Consider the following 20,765-nt stretch of genomic DNA (forward strand, 5'->3'; position numbering starts at 1 on the left):
CTGGCACGCATGCGCAGCTCCACCGGCGACGGGGGCCGGCGGCCATGGCGGTGATGCTGGAGCACGAGAGCCAAATCTTCCTGGACCTCTTCCACCAGGACGGGCTGGTGGTCTGCGCCCGCGGGCTCGGCATCGACCGCTTGCTGCTGCGCTTCCTCCGCCTCTACTGCGAGCCTGCCAGCCTGGTGCTGGTGCTGAACACCAGCCCCGCCGAGGAGGTGAGGGGAGCTCCTGTCAGCGGCGTCGCGCCTGCCCCGCCCCTTCCCCCTCAGCGGCGTCCCCTCTCAGTTTCGGCGGGCGCATCCCGGGGACGGCCGGCGGCGCGGCGTCCGGTCAGCGTCTCGTCCCGGGGGGTGGGAGGGGGTTGCTGCCCGCTCCCTCCGAGCGAAGGGGGGGTCTTCAGGCCGGGGTGCGGGTGACCGGGCGGGCTCGCGGGTGGGGACAGCGCGGGGCCTTTGCACGTACCGGGGGGAAGCTGTCAGACCAGATGCATCACATCAAGGTCCGAATTTCTACTCGTGCAGCACGGGGAAGTCCTAATAATAACGATCTAAAATAAGCTTATATACGTAACTTGTAAATGGCAGAAATCTCTAAGTAGCTAGTGAGCAGAAGGGAGTGAAACTTGTTGACACATTTGACCCTACTTGTGGGGGGGGAAAAAAAAAAAAATCCCGTCTGTTTTCGCTGGAACCAGGGAGATTTCCCACCATCCGGGAGGTGATGTTCTGGGGATTTTTTGTAGTGACCATAGGTGAATAAATATCACAGCTGTAGTTTATAAAATTAAGCTTGACGTATATGACCAACCTGCTGTAGTTGTCTTTGATAGCAGGCGAGTGGACTCAAAGATGATCTCGTCCCAGTTCTCTGTTACTAAGTCAGTATTGAAATTGCCTTTTCTCTGAAAAAGAGCTGTTAAAATATAAGAAAACGTAAGCTTCTTTGAGCGTCACTTGCTCATATTTGCTTAAGTATTGTCTAGCTGCTACTGAAAATAAATGCATTTTTAAATCACCTGGAAGAGTTTGAAACTGAACAAAGTATACCTAAGAAGAAAAAAACCCATAATTCTGACTTCCTTAGGTAGTATGTTACACTACCATGCTTTTAATTGGTTTTGGACAGCTCCTCAAAATTAACAGAGTATGTATAATTAAAGTTTTTTTGCAACCATTTCATCAGTTTCCACAATGATGTCTTGTGTTTTTATTGTATTTGGTTTAGGAGTATTTTATTGATCAGCTGAGTTCAGATGGAGTTGTTCATCTTCCTCGGCGTGTTACCAATGAAATTACAAATAATACACGATATGAATTTTACACACAAGGAGGAGTCATCTTTGCAACAAGTCGAATCCTTGTGGTAGATTTCCTTACTGACAGAATTCCTGCAAACCTCATTACCGGTAAGAGTTTAATGAAATAAAGGTAAGACTATTCTGTTTGAAAATACATAAAGCTTAATTCTATATGAAGAGTTCTACTAACCGGTATTGAGGTTGAAGAATTATTCCTTTTTTTCTACAAAGACTGAGGTAAAAGGAGCAAATATGTAGTTCTCTCATTTTTTTTCAATGGTTTTCTTTGCTCCAGATTTGTTTGCATTATTTAACCATAGAATTTGTAAACATCCACATTATTTTTAGATACTGGATCATGCATTTGTATGGCTTTCTGATATCAATAAGTGGCTGGAAAACAAATCAGCAGTTAAACTATGCCATTGACCTAAGAAACAAAATTCAGACTGGCTTTCAAAGAAAAAGAATTGATTGCACTTGGTGAAATAGTGTTCTGTGGTCTATAGGACATTGGCCTATGATTAAATGCCCTGTGATTAAAACTGATTTTTAGATGTCCTGTTTTATCAACCATGCATACTACCTATTTTTTACATTTAAAAAATTATTCCTGATGACTTTTCCCATCAAAAAATAGCAATACCTTACTAATCTTTGTCTTGACGTGCCTTGGACACTATCTAAATAGCAGTATTATGAAGTAGTGCTGTTACTATCACGTAAAGATTTTGGGAATAGCTTGTGACCTTTTTTGTTCTTATATAGAAGTCATACTTGAAAGATGTTAGAGTTATGTCTTTCATCCTGTGTTCTTTTCCCCTTCTCCCTCAATCACCATTGTTTTTATGTTCTTGTCTAAGCTGGAAACCCTGTTACAGCCTGGAGAGCTAGTAAAATAGATATCTAAGAGCCAGGAATATAAGAATATTTTACCATTATCTAAATGTTAACATCTTAATGGCTAAACATAACTGAATATTGAATGCTTAGAAGAACATAAGTTTCTGCTTCAGAAGCTGTATCCCTTTTCTTTTAGTCAATATATGACAAGCTCTAATCTGTAAAACATTTTGAACAGTTTTATGTTACAGCCAAAGGATGCCAGATCTGTCAATTCTGATAATTCTAGGTTAAAAAAAAAAAGTGACCACATTTTCTGGGCAACCTACTTTAATTTCTCTTCATCCCCTTGACTCCTTCCTCTCTACATTTCTGTCCTACCAAAGAAAAAAAAAAAAAAAAAAGAAAGAAAACACACCTTTGGACTTCGTCGGTATGAAAAGAAAAAATACACTAAAGGTCTAAAAACTAGTCCTGTCCTATAATGACACAGTTGTCATAGTTTTTGCATTGCCACTGGAGGTCAGTGTGACAGCAGCTTTGATAGACTTGGCTCCTTCATTTAAAACTTGCATAACACGTGGTTCTGTTGGAAACTTATATTATTTGTGTGTGAAATTGCATGACAAAACCAACAAAAACTTGTAATAGTGTTTCTTGAGGAGTTAACATAGCAAAAGTGTTTCTAGGTGTTATAAACGTTGTTTATAAAACCAATGTAGAATCACATGTGAATTAAGACCTGATGAACTCATAAATTCAGCTAAATGAAAATAAGAAATTATCACTGCAGTAAAGAAGAATTATTCCTGGTGGTGTTGGCCAAATAGAAATGACTTCCTTAATAGCATAGTAAAAGTGATGCAAGTTGGTGTAGTAAACAGTGGCAAGTTGTTTCTACCAAGGCTTACACAGCAGTATAAACTCACTTCACAAGCAGAGAAATATTGACTAAAAGTAGGAAGGTATTATGATAAATACATAGTCTTATTGGCCCATTACAAATTCTGTCTCGCCTGTAATGTCCTTTCAGAGTCACATCTTGACAAACAGGAAGATGTTCAGATATGAGTACGATCATTATTATGTTCTGAAAAATTTGCTTCATAGGAGAGATGTAATATCTAGATAGAAAAATACCTTTTAGTGGATTATTCCATGACTTGATCATGAATGGCTAGCAGTTATATGGAAGTCTTTTTTGTATAGATGCTCTTTCATTTACAAAGTAAAGGCATATTAAAATCAATGGCTGGGTGCTGAGTTGAAGAAACTTGTTATAGAAATTAAATGCACTGTAAGTTTGTCAGCTTACGTAGGCATAAGGTAAAACATGTGATGTTTGATGTCCTTTGCTTCCATTTTAGAAAGGCATTTATTATTCCACTGGAAGCTGTGAACAGATAAAAGTACCACATAGGCCTCACTTCACTAGGGGGAGAATGAAAAAATGTAATGTGTGTAATGTAACACAATTAAGCATGAGACAAAATAAGCCTTCATTTTAACAGGTCTTGCCTGAGTGAAGTGTAAATCCCAGAAGTATTCACCTCAAACACTTAACTATTGTTTCACTTCTCTGTACTAAAATGTGCATGATAAATCTTCTTTTCCTAATACACCCATAGCCATAAAGAAAATTGGTGGTGTGCTCATACAGTTGATGGTACTTTCTGTCCTCAAGTGTGAATATGAACATCAGAAAGCGGGGGGAAAGCAAAATACATATTTTCAGAAGTTCTTTGATTATGTAAAGACTTGAACTGTTACCAATGAAACATACTTACCAAGTCTGTAATTCCAGAACTTCTCTAATACAATAATTCAAATATCACAATCTTGAACATATTTAAACTTGCTTTGTTGTAATAGTGTGTTATGTCTTGTATTTGCTTTTACTCCTTTTATAAGGTTCAAGTTTTGCCTTAGGAGTAAAGAATTTTCTAAGCTGATACGTCCTGCCACTCTAGCACAAGGGTTTTTTTGCTAAAGATGCATCATTAACCCAGTTCTGTTATTTGGGGATTCCATGGTACTGAAACTGAGGAATTGCTTGGTTTGAACCCTGGAAAGTTTGTTCAACCATCACTTTAGAAGACTTAAATTCCTGTTGTCTTTTATTTAAGAAAAAAAGGTTAAAAAAATACGAGTTTTGAGGAAAAATCTATACAAAATTGGACCTTTGTTTACTTTTTTGTAACTTGAAAACCTTTTATTTTGCCAGGCATTTTGGTGTACAAAGCACACAGAATCATTGAGTCCTGTCAGGAAGCATTTATCTTGCGACTTTATCGCCAGAAGAACAAGCAAGGCTTCATTAAAGCTTTTACAGATAATGCGATTGCATTTAACACTGGTTTTTGCCACGTGGAAAGAGTGATGAGAAATCTTTTCGTCAGGAAACTTTATCTGTGGCCAAGGTACAGCACCTCTTTATTTCATTGGAGATTTAAACTTAAACTTAAAAAAAGGTGGAAAAGGTGAAGGATGTTACAATGGGTTCCTAAGAAAAATGAGGTGTATGCAGTCACACTGCTAATCTGTGTTCCCTCTTGTATTCCCAAACAAATTTCATTCAATTTTTGACAGAAGTGATCTTAAAGGTGCTAAATTTCTGTAAGTATTTTTGAAAATAGACCCACTTTAAATCTATAAGGGGCTGAACCTTATGGTATAGCTGTCCTTTTAGCCAACAGAAATCGCAGCAGAAAGTGACATTCCTAATAGCTTAAGAAAAACTTCACGTATTAAACAGATTATTTAAGCCATGAAGTAATAGGAATACAGTCTCTCAGTTCTGCCATTCATGGAGGTATTTGCTTCCAACTGCGATGAAACTCCATGGATCTCTTTCTACGTGACAGATTTTTTTTAATCTTCTTTTACGTGTATGTTGTGTATGAAGAATATTTCTTGATGACTGATAGAAACCAAATTGCCAAGTTTGTGACATGCATTAAGTTTTTCAGGAGCAAAGCCACAAATGGCACTGGGCACTTTAGCTGATTACCCATTCAGTGCTCTAGCCTTGGGCAGGAGGTCTGCCCATTTGTTCCTTTTGTCCAGTCTAGAATGAGTTTCACTCCATCTTAATGTACTGTTACTCTGCATTGTAAACTCTTTAACAGTCTTCCAGTATCACAAAGAAGTAGAAATGGACATAACTAGGATAGGAAAGGTTGAATAAAAGCTCTCTAAATTTTCTTCCTTGGCTTCTGAACCATGAAAAGACCTGAGAGTGCAGCATACAGTAAGGGACATGCCCACTGAGTTTCAGAGGTCAGACATAGCGTTCTCTGAGCCTTGTTCTGTTGGTAAAAATCAGCTAGCATCTATGTACCTGTACAGCCGCATTGGCTGTAAGGCAGTGTTCTAACAAGCACCCTGCTGTAATCAGAATCTAGGAAGGTCACAGAATCTGCTAGTGGATCCATGTGATTCAAAAGGATTTATAAACCCATTCTAGTTTCTCCCTCATGAGATTTTTTGGTTTTACTTTAATATTTGTTATATGTAATAATGGTGTAGAATCTAGTGGATCTACATGGATCATTCACCAGCACTATAGGCTTGCATGTCAGTCATAATTGTGGAATAGATGGTTTTCTGAGGCTGTTCATAAGATTGCAGTCTTCACATTAGGATAAACTGATTTATTTTGTAATTAACTTACTTGTTTACATTTAAAACAATTGTAATTGTAGTTTGTACAAACTTTTGAATAATTGTAGGTCAAGCAAACCATCCATGTAAATCTCAATAAGCTGTTTTCCTCTTAGATTTCATATAGCAGTGAACTCATTTTTAGAGAAGCATAAACCTGAAGTGGTGGAAATACATGTGTCAATGACCCCCGCTATGCGTGCTATCCAGACTTCAGTCCTGGACATTTTGAATGCATGTCTGAGAGAACTCAAACGTTACAATCCAGCTCTTGAAGTAGAAGATCTATCTTTAGAAAATGCTATTGGTAAACCTTTTGACAAGGTAACTGTTTTGATTGTTTTGCTGTGTCTAATTAAAGGGATGTAGATCTTCAAACTGTCTGCCATGCAAACAAAAATATTATTTGTAAAATAACTAACCAGCATCAACTGAGTATTCTCCCATGACATGTTTATTACTGGTACAAGGAGAGAATCTGTGTTAAATGGTGATGTTACAGTTGCCAGTAGAGTTTTTGATGTGTTGGTATTATTGTTCTTCCTTCATTTCCAAAGTCCCTGCAGTAAGAACATCCTGATTCATGGTTGGTTTATTATTATTACTACAAAGATGGCTGCAATTTCAGCTCAGAATACTTCAGAGATAATTATGCAGTTACTTACACACACCCCCACCTTTTTTTCCTCTTGAATTTCCTGCTTGTATTTTTTATTTTCTCTATTAGGAGAAGCACTGTGTATAATACATAATATGGCTCATGCATGCATCTGTTGTGTCTTTAATCATTATATATGTTACTAATTGTGTGTGCATTGTTATTTTTGGCAGATCTGCAATGTTTGGCTTACATATGCTTTCTGTAGGGTAAAATCATAAACTTCAACCATCATAGTGAAACATGGTTATGTTACCTGTGATTTAATCTTGATGTAAGGCCTTCTGTACTTTAAATATTTGGAGGTTTTTTCCTTATGCTCTGTAGGTTGCATATCTGTGCATCTCATCTTATTTTGAAAATTAAATGGCATAATAATGTTTTTTACTTTACTTAAGTAAAGGATACTAGATACTAAAGGCACAGGCCAGTAGGGGTAAAATAAGGGGGGGGTTATTTTACCAGTATTTTTTTATTATATGGACAGGAAAATATGCACTGAAAGCATTAAATGATATACATCTGCTAATTGTTGAAATGTTTTACATATAAGCATCTATATTATGTTAACTTTGAAAAAAATGATTACTTATCAAAACAAATACCTCACCATCAAATTTTTAATTGAGTATGTTTAATAACTTTGGAAACTAGTGGCATGCCCTGTAAAGGAAAAAAAAGTGCATTATCTTTGTTAGTATACTATATATTTGACATCCTGAACTTTCCAATTTATATTTCTAGACAATACGTCACTATTTAGATCCTCTCTGGCATCAGCTTGGAGCCAAGACAAAATCTTTGGTCCAGGATTTGAAGATACTACGTACTTTGCTACTGTATCTAACTCAGTATGATTGTGTCACTTTCCTTAATCTTCTAGAGTCACTGAAAGCAAGTGAAAAAGCTTTTGGTGAGAATTCAGGTAAACACTGAATGACCATACAAGTTAATGCATGAAACAGTGAAGTATCGATGTTTTTAATTAACATTCCCAAACATATGAAGGTATCTAATTAGGTTTTATATAACCAGCCATAAGGACGTAGGTTTTTATTGACAGATAATGCTTTCATCTTCCCACTTAACTGCTGTTACTTAACAGTGTGAGATTTGCATCACATTTCTGTCTTTTATTAAGCTAGTAATTACATAGCAAGCAGGTAGCACAGGTATTCCAGATGAGAGATTTGGGGCTTTTACTGGAAAGGGTTGAAACACATACACATTGCAAATGTCAAACTACTACTGCTTTCTTTTCCTCTTTAGGTTGGCTGTTTCTTGATGCCAGTACTTCCATGTTTGTAAATGCTCGAGCTAGAGTTTATCGCATTGCAGATGAGAAACTGAATCAGAAAGGCAAAGTCTCTGAAAAAAGTGATGTAAAGAAGGAAAATGGTACTGATCATTCCTAATTTTAAGTTTGAGAGTGTCACACAATTTCAGATGCTCTGCATATTATTACTTGTGTTCCCTACATCTTAAAACAGCTCAAGATCTCAATCTGTTAGCTGGGATAAGTTGAGACATAATCTTAGTTCAAAAAGCATATAATAAACACAAAACAGAGTCATGAAGAACTAAGGGGTTCTTCTAAGCTTGCTCAGCTGATACTGGGAGAGCTTTTATGGAATTGTTCTTGAATTACATTGGTGTTTAGCTGATCTTATTTTACGTGAATGGGTAGGAGGCTGCTATTGCTTTTATTAAAATATTTCCAGGAGTTTCAGAATTGAAGAATGAGTGAATATTGTAAATTTTTGCTTCACTAAAGCACTTATCCCCATTTTTGAATGTTTCTGTAAGAGTGCTCTCCAACCCATTAGCATAACAAGTTGCATATGTAGGCTGTTGAATATCATATTTGCCAACAACCATCACGCTATTGACATCTAACCACTAATTTAAAGTTCTGAAGGATATTTTGGCTGCAAGAGCTGCTATGTTCAATCTTACTTTGTTTCAGAACTGAAAAGGGAATTGGTTCTAGAAAGTAACCCAAAATGGGAAGCTTTGAGAGAAGTACTAAAAGAGATTGAAAATGAGAATAAGAACAGTGAAGACCTTGGTGGTCCAGGTGAGAGAATATTAAATGATGTAAGTTTTCACAGTACAGCTAGTTTTTACTTCTACTTGACTTTTGAGAGAAGGACCCTAACTCTTTACTGTAGTTTTATTAAAGAGCTAGTTTTAAATTTAATATTTTGTGGACTTAAGACAAGGAGTTTATGTACCTAAACTATGTAAAACTAAATTGTGTTACATAAACTCCTATTTAGTTCTTGCTCTAAAAGAGAAATGCTGTTGGTTACTATGCAATACTGTTTAGGAAATACTCTGTATTATTACAAAAAATATTTTAACTTACATTTCAATATTGTACTGATACCGTAGTCTCAAAACCAATAAAACTAATGTCGTGGAAATTTGTAATAATCAATGAAGGTACCATTAACTCATTTCTCAAGTTCAGGTTCAGAAAAAATAGGGGTTCTGTCTTATGCCATTTCCATCTCACACATTCTTCTCATGCACCCGAAAATTTGCTTCTCCAGGAGATGCACCTAAATGAGGTAGACAGTAGAAGGCAAGTGTGTTTCTAACTAACTGTGTTGCTGCCTTTCCTATTTTAGGGCTTTTCGTCCCCTTAAATTTCACCAATTTTTATTTTAGGAAATAGTAAGGGTAAAAAAGTGCTCTTTTCTCCCACCCACAGTGTTCTGACTCTGGATAAGATCTGGCTCTCTCACCTAGTGTTGTAGGAGTTTATCTGAGTCAGCTTGTGGGGAATCGTCATTCAAGGCCCACAAATGTCAATAATACTGTGTGAAACATGTATTTTTTAGACTCTTTAACACAGCTGACAAAGGCTGAAAATTAGAATGGTCTAAATTAAGTTCTCTCTTATTCCACATCCAAAAAAAAAGAAAAAAAAAAGTAGTTGTCCAAGTATGTTTCAATACATCCTATATCTGCCTCGTTTCAGATGGTCAAAAGGAAGACCTCACTAATTTAGATGGTATAAGAATAAGGAATGCTGAACTTCCATTAATGTTCTGTAATCTTTTTTGGTACAAAACGTCATGCAATTTAGACTCCCTGAAAGTCCAGAGCAACTGTGACAACCAGATATAAAGGCATTTGGCAGGCACGCTTCTAGGATCATTAAAAACAATTTGCTCAAGGGATGTCTTGTAGCTGGATAAGAAGTACAGCATAACAGATTATAAACATGATATTGTTTCTTGACTGCAGGGCAAGTGCTTATTTGTGCCAGTGATGACCGAGCTTGTGCGCAGCTCAGGGAGTATATTATTGCTGGAGCAGAAGCTTTTTTAACAAGACTGTATAACAAAACCTTTGGAAAGGATGAGAAAGCTGAAGAAGTGTGGATTAAGGACAGAAAAGCTGTCAAGTCCAAAGGAAATGCCAGACCAGACACAGGGCCTCAAGCCAAAAAAGCCAAACTCACAGCTTCTTCAAAACAAAATAAACACAAGAAGCAGCAAGACCGGACTATAATCCAAATGATAGGGAAAACTGAGGAGGAAAAGGGAGAGCAGTTAGAGGTAGAAGACAACAAAGAATTAAGCAGTAGCCAAGAAAGCATTATCGAAGAGACCATTCCTGAAGATTTCCATGTCACCTTACCCTCAGATTGTTACTACGGTATTTTCAAGAACCCGCTCACAATTATTCATCCGTTGCAGGGTTGCAGTGATCCCTATGCGCTCACTCGGGTACTGCATGAAGTAGAACCAAGATACGTTGTATTATATGATGCAGAACTAACTTTTGTTCGGCAGCTGGAAATCTACAAGGCAAGCAGGCCTGGGAAGCCTTTGAGGCAAGTTGACTTGGTCAGGGTAATTTTAGTCTTAAAAGAAAAAATAAAAAGTGGACTTTCAGCAGAAACATACCTGTAAAAAAAAAAAAAGTTCATTCCATCTTCTACAAGACCTGCTTAGATGATCTTAGTGGCAGTAGATCCATTTGGAGGTGCTGTAGTCTCATTTTGAACCGTCTCTATTGGTGTGATTTTTACACAATAAGCTTAATTTTGGATTCAATTAATTTTCACATTTCCTGATGTCTGGTCATGCTGACGACCACTAATTCAGGAACTGTAACAGAAAAACAAGTAAAGGAAAACGCAATAAAGAAAATGAGAAGTATTTGCAGTTATACTGAGTATTTGCAGTTATACTCTGTTCTGGTGTTAGCTGACAGAAAGATTTCCGCATTGTGTATATATATTTGATACACTTGTGAATTGCAAAACTCATGTTTATGAATAAATGTTACAGCCTAATTAAAAATATAGAAAACTTTAATATAATATGAGCTTTTGCATTATTTTTCATTTATATGGTTGCCTGATACAGCGTTTCTTGAATACAGTAAACTGTAGTTATACCTCTACCTCTCTGAAAATAACTTACAGCAGTTCCTTAAGTCTTAGAATAAACACGCTTTACTTACTACAGTTGAAACACAATTTATTGGCATATGAAATTATTACCTTTTGAATTCTAATGCTTCATACATTAATCACTTCATGAAAATTACTTGCATAAATTTAACAAAGTAGTTGTAATTTTCCAGTCAAAGATTTGTATATATGCAACGTAACTGAAAATGGAAATCAGTTTGGCAGTATTTAGTGTGTCTGTACCTGATTTCCAGGGAAGGACTCTCTATTGCAGATATAAATGACAGAACTCACAAAGTATATTGCATGAGGATAATTTCTGGGTTATTTGTACAATTTATTTTTAATTGCCTAATCAGCATGTGTTATATCTACCTCCAGCATCACGTTCCCACGCTTCAGAGCGGGAAAATCAGATGCAGTCATGCAAGTAGGGGTTAGGACATGTACCACATGAAAAAAGTAATAGGAATAAAATCCTATCAGTCTGTCAAAATGTACCTCAATTAAAATATACTGGAAAAAAATGACTGTGCTGAAAAGCTATAGGCAATTAATTCCTTAAGGTAATTGTTAATTCTTATATGTTCCATTTAAATCGCTATTTGCAGAATAAAACTTCATTTGTCGGTGTGCTCATCTCTGCGAGATAAATGACAGCTTGTTCTTTGTAGAACCTACGATTTCCTTGTACATCATCAGATGTATTTAGGTGGCGTTTTTTCCTAACCCAGGATGATTGCAGGTTTTTTAGTTTGTTATATATATATTCTACTGGGAAGATTTTAAAAACAGTAAGAAAGTAACTTCTCCATTATACTTGCTTTGTGTCTTTACTGAATGGCTGACTGCAGTCTGAGTCCACTCTGGTTGAATCCCAGAATTCCAGTAAGTGTATCTGCCACTGGGAAAAGAGGGAACACTGGATATAAGATTTTTTGTTGCTGATTTTGGAATATCTTTACAGAAAAAGATAGTGTTTTTTCACTTGCCTTTTTTAAGGCAAATACTAACTTGTCAGGCACTTACTGCTACTAATCTTAAATATTGGTTGTGGATGTTTTTAACTTAATATGAAGTTTTGTGATTTCTTTCTTTCCTCTTCTTTTTTTTTTTTCCCCCCTCTCTTCCAAACCTGCAGAGTTTATTTTCTTATATATGGGGGCTCAACAGAAGAACAGCGCTATCTCACAGCTCTGAGAAAAGAGAAGGAGGCCTTTGAAAAACTCATTCGGTAACAAAATTAGTTTACTACCTTTATTATTGTTTCACGTAATTCCCTTATATGATTACATTTTAAATACTAAAGTGCTTAACCGTGTGAAGGCTTTAAATAAACTTCTAATTCAATTTCTTTTCAGATGTTAAAAGAACTTTCCCACTGAGAATCAACGAAAAGTCAAAACCTTCCTTTTCAAAGCCCCTGATACTTTGTTTATTAATTTTAGGGGGTTTTAATATTAAATTTCAAAGGCTAAACAGCACCACTTGTATTTTTCCCTAATAGTCTATGAATTTCATTTCTGTAAATGTACGTTTTTGGCTGCAGGTAACATTTCTTGTAAGATATTTCTAAGGCTTTTATGACTGAAGTCTTTTTGGGGAACAAACCAATTATTTTCTTAGACTGTGTAAAACAGTATTTTTACTGATAGTGTCTTCTCACTAGGTTATACTGCTATTATTAGTCATTAATTCCTTTGTTTCATACACCCAGAGAAGTTCTAAAAATAAAAAAAGCAGATGCTAAAAAGTGCTATCAATTGAAAATAAAAATATAGCATCTAGCCCAACAATCTGGAAGACCTAGTAAATTGCATTTCTGATCAGGTTTGCAATTCGTATTAAACTATATATAATTTTACATCTGGCTGAAGGGTATTAAAGTATTTTCATCTATTTTTCTCATATAGTTGCAGTCTTTAGTGTTTCTTTCTTTGTGGTTCCTTAGAGAGAAGGCCAGCATGGTTATTCCTGAAGAAAGAGAAGGAAGAGATGAAACAAACTTAGACCTAGTAAGAGATGCTAAACCTGCCTCTGCTTCCACTGACACACGCAAAGCAGGTGAGCAGTTCATGAAGTTAGGCCTGTAACTATTGTGTTTAAATCCTGTCCAAAGTGTCTGGGTCATAGACACGTTGCATGTTGACTCTGCAGTCTTGATGGTAAAGAAACATTATCTCCCTTACTCCATCTACCTCTCTGTGAAATGACAATGAATTATGTTTTTCTTTGAAAAGAAAATGTCAATTAATGAAGTATTTTACCATTGAGACAGATACCATTTAGATTGTTTCTAGGCAGCTAGTTGGTTATAAGACTGTCTAGTATTGCTTGTAGCGAGGTGGAGAGAAGTTAAAACATTAAAACTGAAGTCTACAGGTAGTCAAAGGCAGTGTTGTCCTTGAGCTAGTAAATATTGGGGACTTCTTTTGATCTTGGTGAAACAGAGTGCCTGGGTAAACAACTGCAGGTTGTGGTTTTTGTCTACTTTCTTTGCAATAAAGCATCTTTTGTTGCAGTTCTAACCACATTTTTGTTCCTTTGCTCTGACATGTATACTCTGTGTTCATCTTTATAGCTCTGCCCCTGTTTTTCTTTGCTGTCATTTTTGTAATCTTTGCTATTATGTCTTTTGTGGCCTTGATGCTGCAGTCTCTTCATGTATCCTTCTACAGATCTATAGAGGCTGAAGTATAACTCCTGCAATAAAATGCCATATTTCTTTGGGAAACAGCTGGAGATAAAAAGGATCAGCTTCATTATCTTGTTTCGCAGGCAACTTTTTAAAAGATTTTCCTGATTCATTTAAATAATTTTCATCTACAGCTTAACATATTTCATTGTCACATATACAAGGCTTATAGCAGGTAGCATGGTAGTTCTATTAAACTGTAGAGCATACTCCATGAACTACAGTATATAATTTGGCAACTGATTTTTCTCTGTAACAGTGAAAAATTAGTCTGGATTTATTATACTGCTGAATTTGAGGTATAATTTGAGATGTGAAGTCCATCCATTACAGAAGCATTGGCAGCACACAGGACAACTATACAACCAGAGTCAGACATCATAAGTATTAGGTGAACTGTATTTATTTTGCTCTTTAGGTGGACAGGAACAGAAGAGTGTTCAGCAAACTGTAATAGTGGATATGCGGGAATTTCGTAGTGAGCTTCCATCACTGATTCATCGTCGTGGTATCGACATTGAGCCTGTTACTTTGGAAGTTGGAGATTATATTTTAACTCCTGATATCTGTGTAGAGCGGAAAAGTATCAGTGATCTGATTGGTTCCTTAAATAATGGAAGACTGTATACACAATGCATTTCTATGTCCCGTTACTATAAGCGACCAATTCTCCTGATTGAATTTGATCCTAACAAATCTTTCTCCTTGATTCCACGAGGCTCTCTACATCAGGAAATTTCCAGTAATGATGTTACTTCTAAACTAACCCTTCTTACACTTCATTTCCCAAAGTTACGTATCCTGTGGTGTCCCTCTCCCCATGCTACTGCTGAACTGTTTGAAGAGTTAAAACAAAACCATCCCCAACCTGATGCAGAAACAGCAATGGCTGTCACAGCAGATTCTGAAATTCTTCCTGAGTCAGACAAGTATAACCCTGGTCCTCAGGACTTTCTATTAAAAATGCCAGGCATTAATGCAAAAAACTGCCGTGCCTTAATGAACCACGTTAAAAGCATTGCAGAGCTAGTGACACTGTCAAAAGACGAACTCTCCAGAATTTTGGGTAATGCTGCCAATGCCACGCAACTCTTTGACTTTATTCACCTGACCTACAGAGACGCAATATCTAAAGGAAAAAGCAAAAGATGACTAATGAGATTGTTCAACATAGGGCATAGATAAGCTTTTTTTGCACAGTACTTTGGCAAAGTACGTGAAATATTTTAATAAATGCCCTGTAAGATAACCAGCTGTTTCTTGCTAACGCTGTTCCATCAGTTTTAACATTTGAGTTAGTTATTATTGAAGGCAAGTTTCAATAGGAGTAAGAAACGCAAATTATTTTTATTCTTCCTATAGCACTTTAATCAATTCTATAATATCACTGAATGAACTAAATTAAATTCTTCACCAAGTCCATAAGAATTAAGTGCTAAGACTAATTGATAAAGGTGTTTTCTTTTGAAAGTTATGATGTCTTGCTAAAGCTAAAAATGTACTGTGTTTTGATTAGTATGTGCGACCTGCTGCATGAGATATCACTTTGCTTTTGCCATTTTTTTTAATGTCTTGCTCTCTGGAAACTGCCAATTTTTGATTGACAGTGATGGTGCTGTTTGAAACACATTCTGGTCCTTTGTCAGGAGTTTGTTTAGGAGAACATACTTGGACTCAATTGTGAATTTTAGAATGTCATCATAAGCCTTTGTCACAGTAAACTGTAATTGTATGGTATGTTCTACATTATATTTGCTTACTTTACTAGAAGTTATACTTTCTTTTTTGACATTCCAAAGTCAGTACAGCTCTGTCTTGCTAGATTTTGCAAAGTGCATTCCTTTGGTCTAGACTGGATAGAGATTCTGTGGTGACACAATACAACTTAATTCTCAGCGTGCCTTACTTATGCTTTTAAGATGCTTTAATTTTTTAATCCGTTTTGATAGCTCTTTCACCTCATTCACTTGAAAGTGAAAAATCTAGTTATACCATTTGGACTATTCCTTTATACCAGAGCATATTTCCTCTCATAAAATGCAATAGTTTTCTAAGTAAAGTTTTCCAAAAGTGTTGACAGTTCTTCCAATATTGTCGTCTTTCTGTGTCCTATAGCACTTGTATTTTAATGTCTTAAATAGACCATCTGTCAATAAATTCAGTAAAGCTATTGTCACCTGGAAGATAAAACTTTTAACATTCTGTGTAGCATAAAACAGGAAAAAGTTGTTATTCTTTTGATAGTTTGTGAATGTGTATATTGTTAAAAACATATATTCTGCACTGAACTTTGATATGAGAACTATGTAACAAACTGCCATTGCCAAAAGGGTTGGTCCTGTGTCATTACATGCTAATGTATTTACATTAGCTATTTACAAAATCTTTATCTATAATGACTTGCACATATATATTTATACGATGCTAATGCTAACAACAGATCAATGTAATCTCCATCATTAAAGGAGAAAATATTGATTTTCTATATTCAGGTTCAGTAAAAACTGTACTGTGCACTTTCAGGTCTAATGTTTACTGTACATTTTAAGTGTGAATTATGAATTTGTTAACTTATAGTCTAGCACTGAGCTGTGACAGTTCAAAGTGAACATTTTTCTGCAGATGAAAATTGCAGTATTAAATACATGCATAATATGATTAAAATTTGTTAATGATCTTGTTTCTCATTGGGCTGTATTGATATCAGAACATTTTTATTTTTAGTGTGTGGTTTATAATCCAGATCTTAGGGTTTCTATTGCCCTATATTCTAATTTATTTCATTTAATATAAAAAGAAGTCTTTCCACGAGACTTTTGCTTATTCAAAGCAATAAGGTCAGAAACGTTTAGGGTTGAGAATGCCTGTAAAGTGGTGCTAAGAAACAAAATCAGAGTAAGAACATAAGTGTCCTGCATACGTGGCCTATAGACCCTGATTCAGAAAAGGAGAGCTGAACAACCTTTGAAAACACGTATTGTTCATGCATTTGCATCATTAAGATGTTCAATGAACTGTAGGTTTGGGTTTTTTTCAGATGTACTGCATCTCGGCTTTGGCAGTGGCTTTTTTTTTTTTGCTTAGATTTGTATAACGTGAAAATGAAGGGTATATGAAGAGGTTATAAAGTTGTAGCTTTGTGTTGTACGCTAGATCAAAGTCACATAATGCAATTAATATTTGCTAAATACTTAAATTAAATTGCCTTTTGTTTATATATATGCGGAATGTTTGTAAGGTTTTTTTGATTATTTGGGTTTTTTCAATGCAGGATTTGGCTTTTTCTTTAAAACAACCACAAGTAACATTGTTATATGTTATTATTGCTTATTTGTGATTTAGCATTTTACTGTATTAGGTTAGGTTGCAAGTTAGTGGTGTGTCCTTCTGGGGCAGTAGGTACAAATTGTGAACAAAGGTGGAAGAGGTCTTGTCTCCTGAAACCACTTATCCTGAAATAACCAAGCCAAAGAGTCTACCTCTATGCAGATGCAACAAAATGTTTTGAGTGAATGATGAAAATCCTTAGGTTGCATTCCCTGACCTTATAGTGCTATTATCAACAGTGATGAAATTTTGTATATCTTGTCATTGCTTGATGTTTTAAGTTTGTGGGGTTTTTATAAAAAAAAAATAAAAATACAGCCTTCAGTTTGGGAGTGTCTCAGATTCTTTCTTACACCCAAACCAAGACTACACATTTCAAAGTCACTGAATATGTGAAACCAGTGGGGTTTATATGCTATTGGGAAGTAAGCTTGTTTCTGCAGTTCATCCTAGGCTTTGATTGCACAAGGTTTCTTCTAGTAAAACCAAAATCTCTTAGGAACAAATGCAGCTTATATTAGCAAATATATTTTGCACAGGATAGATTATGTTGTAGTTCCTAAGTTTTAAGTTGTCTGGATACCATTCCTGCTAGTGGTGACACTTGCAGTTTCTAGCTACAATTGCAAAGGAGTCATTTTGCTTGCCATGTTGCCTATGTGCACTCCCTAACCAAAACAAACTTTACCTTCAGAATTACTTTTTCTGCATGAACTTATATATTAGGGCTTTTCTAGTACCAGCTGTATTGATCACTTTCAAATTTATGCTTGCAAAACTTAAATGTAAACCAGCTGAACAGAAATCCACACTGCTTATAAAATATGCAGCTGTACTCTAAAAAAACAGTGACTCTTAAAAAGTACAAAAGTTTAAATGTAAGCATTTTGTGATTGTGAGGCTTTCTCATCTGCAGAGTGATAGTACAACCACAAGTAACTTAATTTTTAAAAATAAAACCAGTTGTCTCTAAAGCTTTCCTTAGTCATCCAGAATTCCAGTTCTATGACTGTAGAAGAGAATCCAAAAGCAAACATTTGCCAAACAAGTTATTAAATTAATACATTATTTATATGCCAAACACCATAAAGAAATGTAACTGAGGGTTGTTAAAGAAACTTGTCATGTGTGGGCTTACCAATTGACAATTTTTATTTCAGGCTCCATAAGCTGGATGCCAGCAAGGTTTACAATCCTTTTATAAGGACTATTTTAGGATAAAGTTCTCCTTAGCTCTTACTCAAAGATAGCCTAAATTAAATTAATATTCAGTTGATCTGTTTCCTACAATATGTGGTTTTAAGAAATGCAAGTAGGGTCATAAACCAAAAAGTTCAGAAACTATTGCTCCAGGATTTTGTAATACTTTGTAATTATAACTTATTTCACATATTCACTCTTTCTGGACATAATAGCAAGAATTTTGGACATTTGCAGAATCAATTCTAAGCATAAACCCTTCTATGTTTTTCATATGATGTCTTTAATATGTACTTAACTGTGAGCTACCTTCTTGCATTGAAAATACACTCACTGGCAATATATGCACTAATTTCTCTTAATTTGCAATTGCATACACTTTTTTCCCAAAGTTTTCCTTTTTTTTTTTTGTATAGTCATCCTTTCCAAAACTTCGTCTCAAATAATATTCCTAATATCCTGTTCCACAGTTGGCTAGCAACTAGTCAAGAATAAGACATAACTGATACATGTATTTGTCGATAATATTTCTCGCTTCTTTTTTTTATTTCCACTTTATTCCAAGTTCAGCTTCAAACCAGGAGAAATAATATCTCTCATCTACAAGATGATGGGGAAGAGTTAAACACCAAGAATCTTCCTTGATGTTTATCAGTTAAAAATGACTTAACTGTGATAACAGCAAATTTGGTGAGGCTAGTAATGTGTAATTGTTGGGTACGTCTCTTGTAATCTGGAGTTGCTTTTGTCTGTTTATTTTTAAATCAAAATTCAAGTTCTAACACGTATGAATTTGAAAGGTTGCATGATTCGTGGTACAGAATGATGGCAAAGAGTATTTGGTAATAGAAAGAGTACCTTTAAACCTTCCCATCCTGCCCCCCCCCAGCCACTAAAAATGGGATCGGACAGAGTCACTGTGAAATTTGACCCAGAATGTAGTTGAGAGGTAATTCCAGAGCTACTGTCCTCTCTTTGGCTTCAATTGGTGAAACACTGAGATTTGAAATTGTTCATTTCTCAGCTTTAGCTTCTCTTAATACTCTTTAAGGGAACCAGTATCATAATGACTGAATAAAAACACTTAGCTTTTTTCCCTACTGACTTGAGGGAGCTAACTAAATAAGAGGGAACTAAGAGGATCCTGTAGAAGACAAACACTTTAGCACTATTATCTTCCCTTGTACTTTATTCTTGGAATCAGCCAGTAGGTTGTGGGGAAAAAAAAAGTAATTTACTCTATTGTAAAAGGCCAGAGACAGAGACAATGTGCATGACTGACTAAATGTTTTGATAAGGTTGTACAAGGAAATATTAAAATGTTTTAAAGCTTCAGTGCCATTTTTATTTTGAGTACAAAATGTTATGAGTTCATCTCCCAGACTTTTTAATACAAACAGGCTGGCCGGTTTTTTACTTGAGTTTTGATCTGTATTTTACAAGCTTCTCTGCAATAAATTGGAAGGAAGAAATACTCTCAGCCACACAGTCTAGAAAACAGGGAAGAAATGTTCAGTAGCTTGGCTAGCCAATACTTAGCTAAGAGATGAATTCTTCAGTCTTACTGAACTTAGTAAGGGTAACCAGGGCTACTACACTGCTATGGTGATTTGTTGTCTAAACAGAAGATGTTGCTGCAATATATCAAAATGGGCCTGCATATGTACTGATTTTAGTGCGATTTTTTTAGAGCATTGTGAAATTATCTTACTCCACAACTGCAATAAAGCAGTCTTCCTAGGAATATTAAATTGGGGTTAAATAGATAGTGTTTTCTTAGCTTGCATTTTACCATAGTTCTGTTTGTAAGCACTTCCCTCTGTAAATAAAGACATAGATTTCATTTCTAGGGTTCTCTGTCACTCAGTGTTACTTCTTTTTTCCTTCAACTTTATCATCTGCTATCAAAGAGCAATACACCGTAGTTATTAAACAACTGACATCATTGTTTCCAAACTGAAATTATTATTCAGTAACGCAATCTTGTTCTTGAGCTCCCAGCTTCTTCCTCAACTCTCAGAATGGCACTTAGACCATTCTCAATTTTATTCTTTCTGTTTGTTTATGAAAAGACAGTGGTCAGGTGGCAAAAAAAAGTTTTGCAACAGACTTCCATTTTTAATGGCTACCTTTCTCACATAAGTTTGTTCAGCAGATCACAATAAATAGTGTTTTTATGGAGACTCAAAGTAAAACCACACATAAGTCTCTTTCTTTGTTTATGAGATGGTAAGGTTTACAATGAGCAAGGTCCAAAGACGACTAAACACTGTTTCAGAAACTATTAAGCTAGCAACCACAGCTGGGACTACTGATTAAAGGATTTTGGGCAGGGGCCTTACAGGAGGATTTTCAAGAATGCTAGAGTGTACATTTATAATTTTTGAGGGTAGAGTTTTCAATATCATTACTAAATATATCACATCACATGTGTACTATAAATTTATAAAAGTTTTATTTTTAAATCACCATTCCTCACTGCTCCAGCTTCTCTTTGATAACTGTAGTTCAACTGAATTCAAATTCCACCAACCCTAACTCAGAAAGCTCACAAGTATACACTGGAATATTACATAATTGGGTTAGCAAGAAGAGAAGCAAATTTCCATTTGTAGATTCAGTGAAAGAGCTCTGGTTTATCTCTCTC

At 35.7% G+C, this 20,765-nt stretch overlaps 1 protein-coding gene and 1 long non-coding RNA gene across 2 annotated transcripts in view; one reads left to right on the plus strand and one right to left on the minus strand.

Moving 5' to 3' along the window:
* On the plus strand, positions 1 to 17,231 carry ERCC4 (ERCC excision repair 4, endonuclease catalytic subunit). The gene is made up of 11 exons (XM_052773472.1): positions 1 to 218; positions 1,228 to 1,408; positions 4,368 to 4,563; positions 5,923 to 6,130; positions 7,209 to 7,389; positions 7,734 to 7,862; positions 8,431 to 8,541; positions 9,720 to 10,311; positions 12,038 to 12,130; positions 12,848 to 12,960; positions 14,010 to 17,231. Exons 1-11 carry the CDS (start codon positions 45 to 47, stop codon positions 14,741 to 14,743), a joined length of 2,712 nt encoding a protein of 903 aa, XP_052629432.1. The 5' UTR covers positions 1 to 44; the 3' UTR covers positions 14,744 to 17,231.
* Positions 10,310 to 20,765, minus strand: part of LOC128135036 (uncharacterized) — a 26,815-nt gene continuing 16,359 nt past the window's right edge. The window contains exon 3 of the long non-coding RNA XR_008232906.1: positions 10,310 to 10,588. This is a non-coding gene — a long non-coding RNA (uncharacterized LOC128135036). The remainder of the gene's footprint in view (positions 10,589 to 20,765) is intronic.

Source organism: Harpia harpyja, chromosome 21, assembly GCF_026419915.1.
Source record: "Harpia harpyja isolate bHarHar1 chromosome 21, bHarHar1 primary haplotype, whole genome shotgun sequence".
Classification (NCBI taxonomy): domain Eukaryota; kingdom Metazoa; phylum Chordata; class Aves; order Accipitriformes; family Accipitridae; genus Harpia; species Harpia harpyja.

Bases quoted from the DNA above. Each gene is read 5' to 3' on its own strand.
- ERCC4 (XM_052773472.1), top strand. From the start codon at position 45: ATGGCGGTGATGCTGGAGCACGAGAGCCAAATCTTCCTGGACCTCTTC. The intron at 4,564-5,922 runs GTACAGCACCTC...TTTTCCTCTTAG, and splicing joins AAACTTTATCTGTGGCCAAG to ATTTCATATAGCAGTGAACT. The intron at 12,131-12,847 runs GTAACAAAATTA...GTGGTTCCTTAG, and splicing joins GCCTTTGAAAAACTCATTCG to AGAGAAGGCCAGCATGGTTA.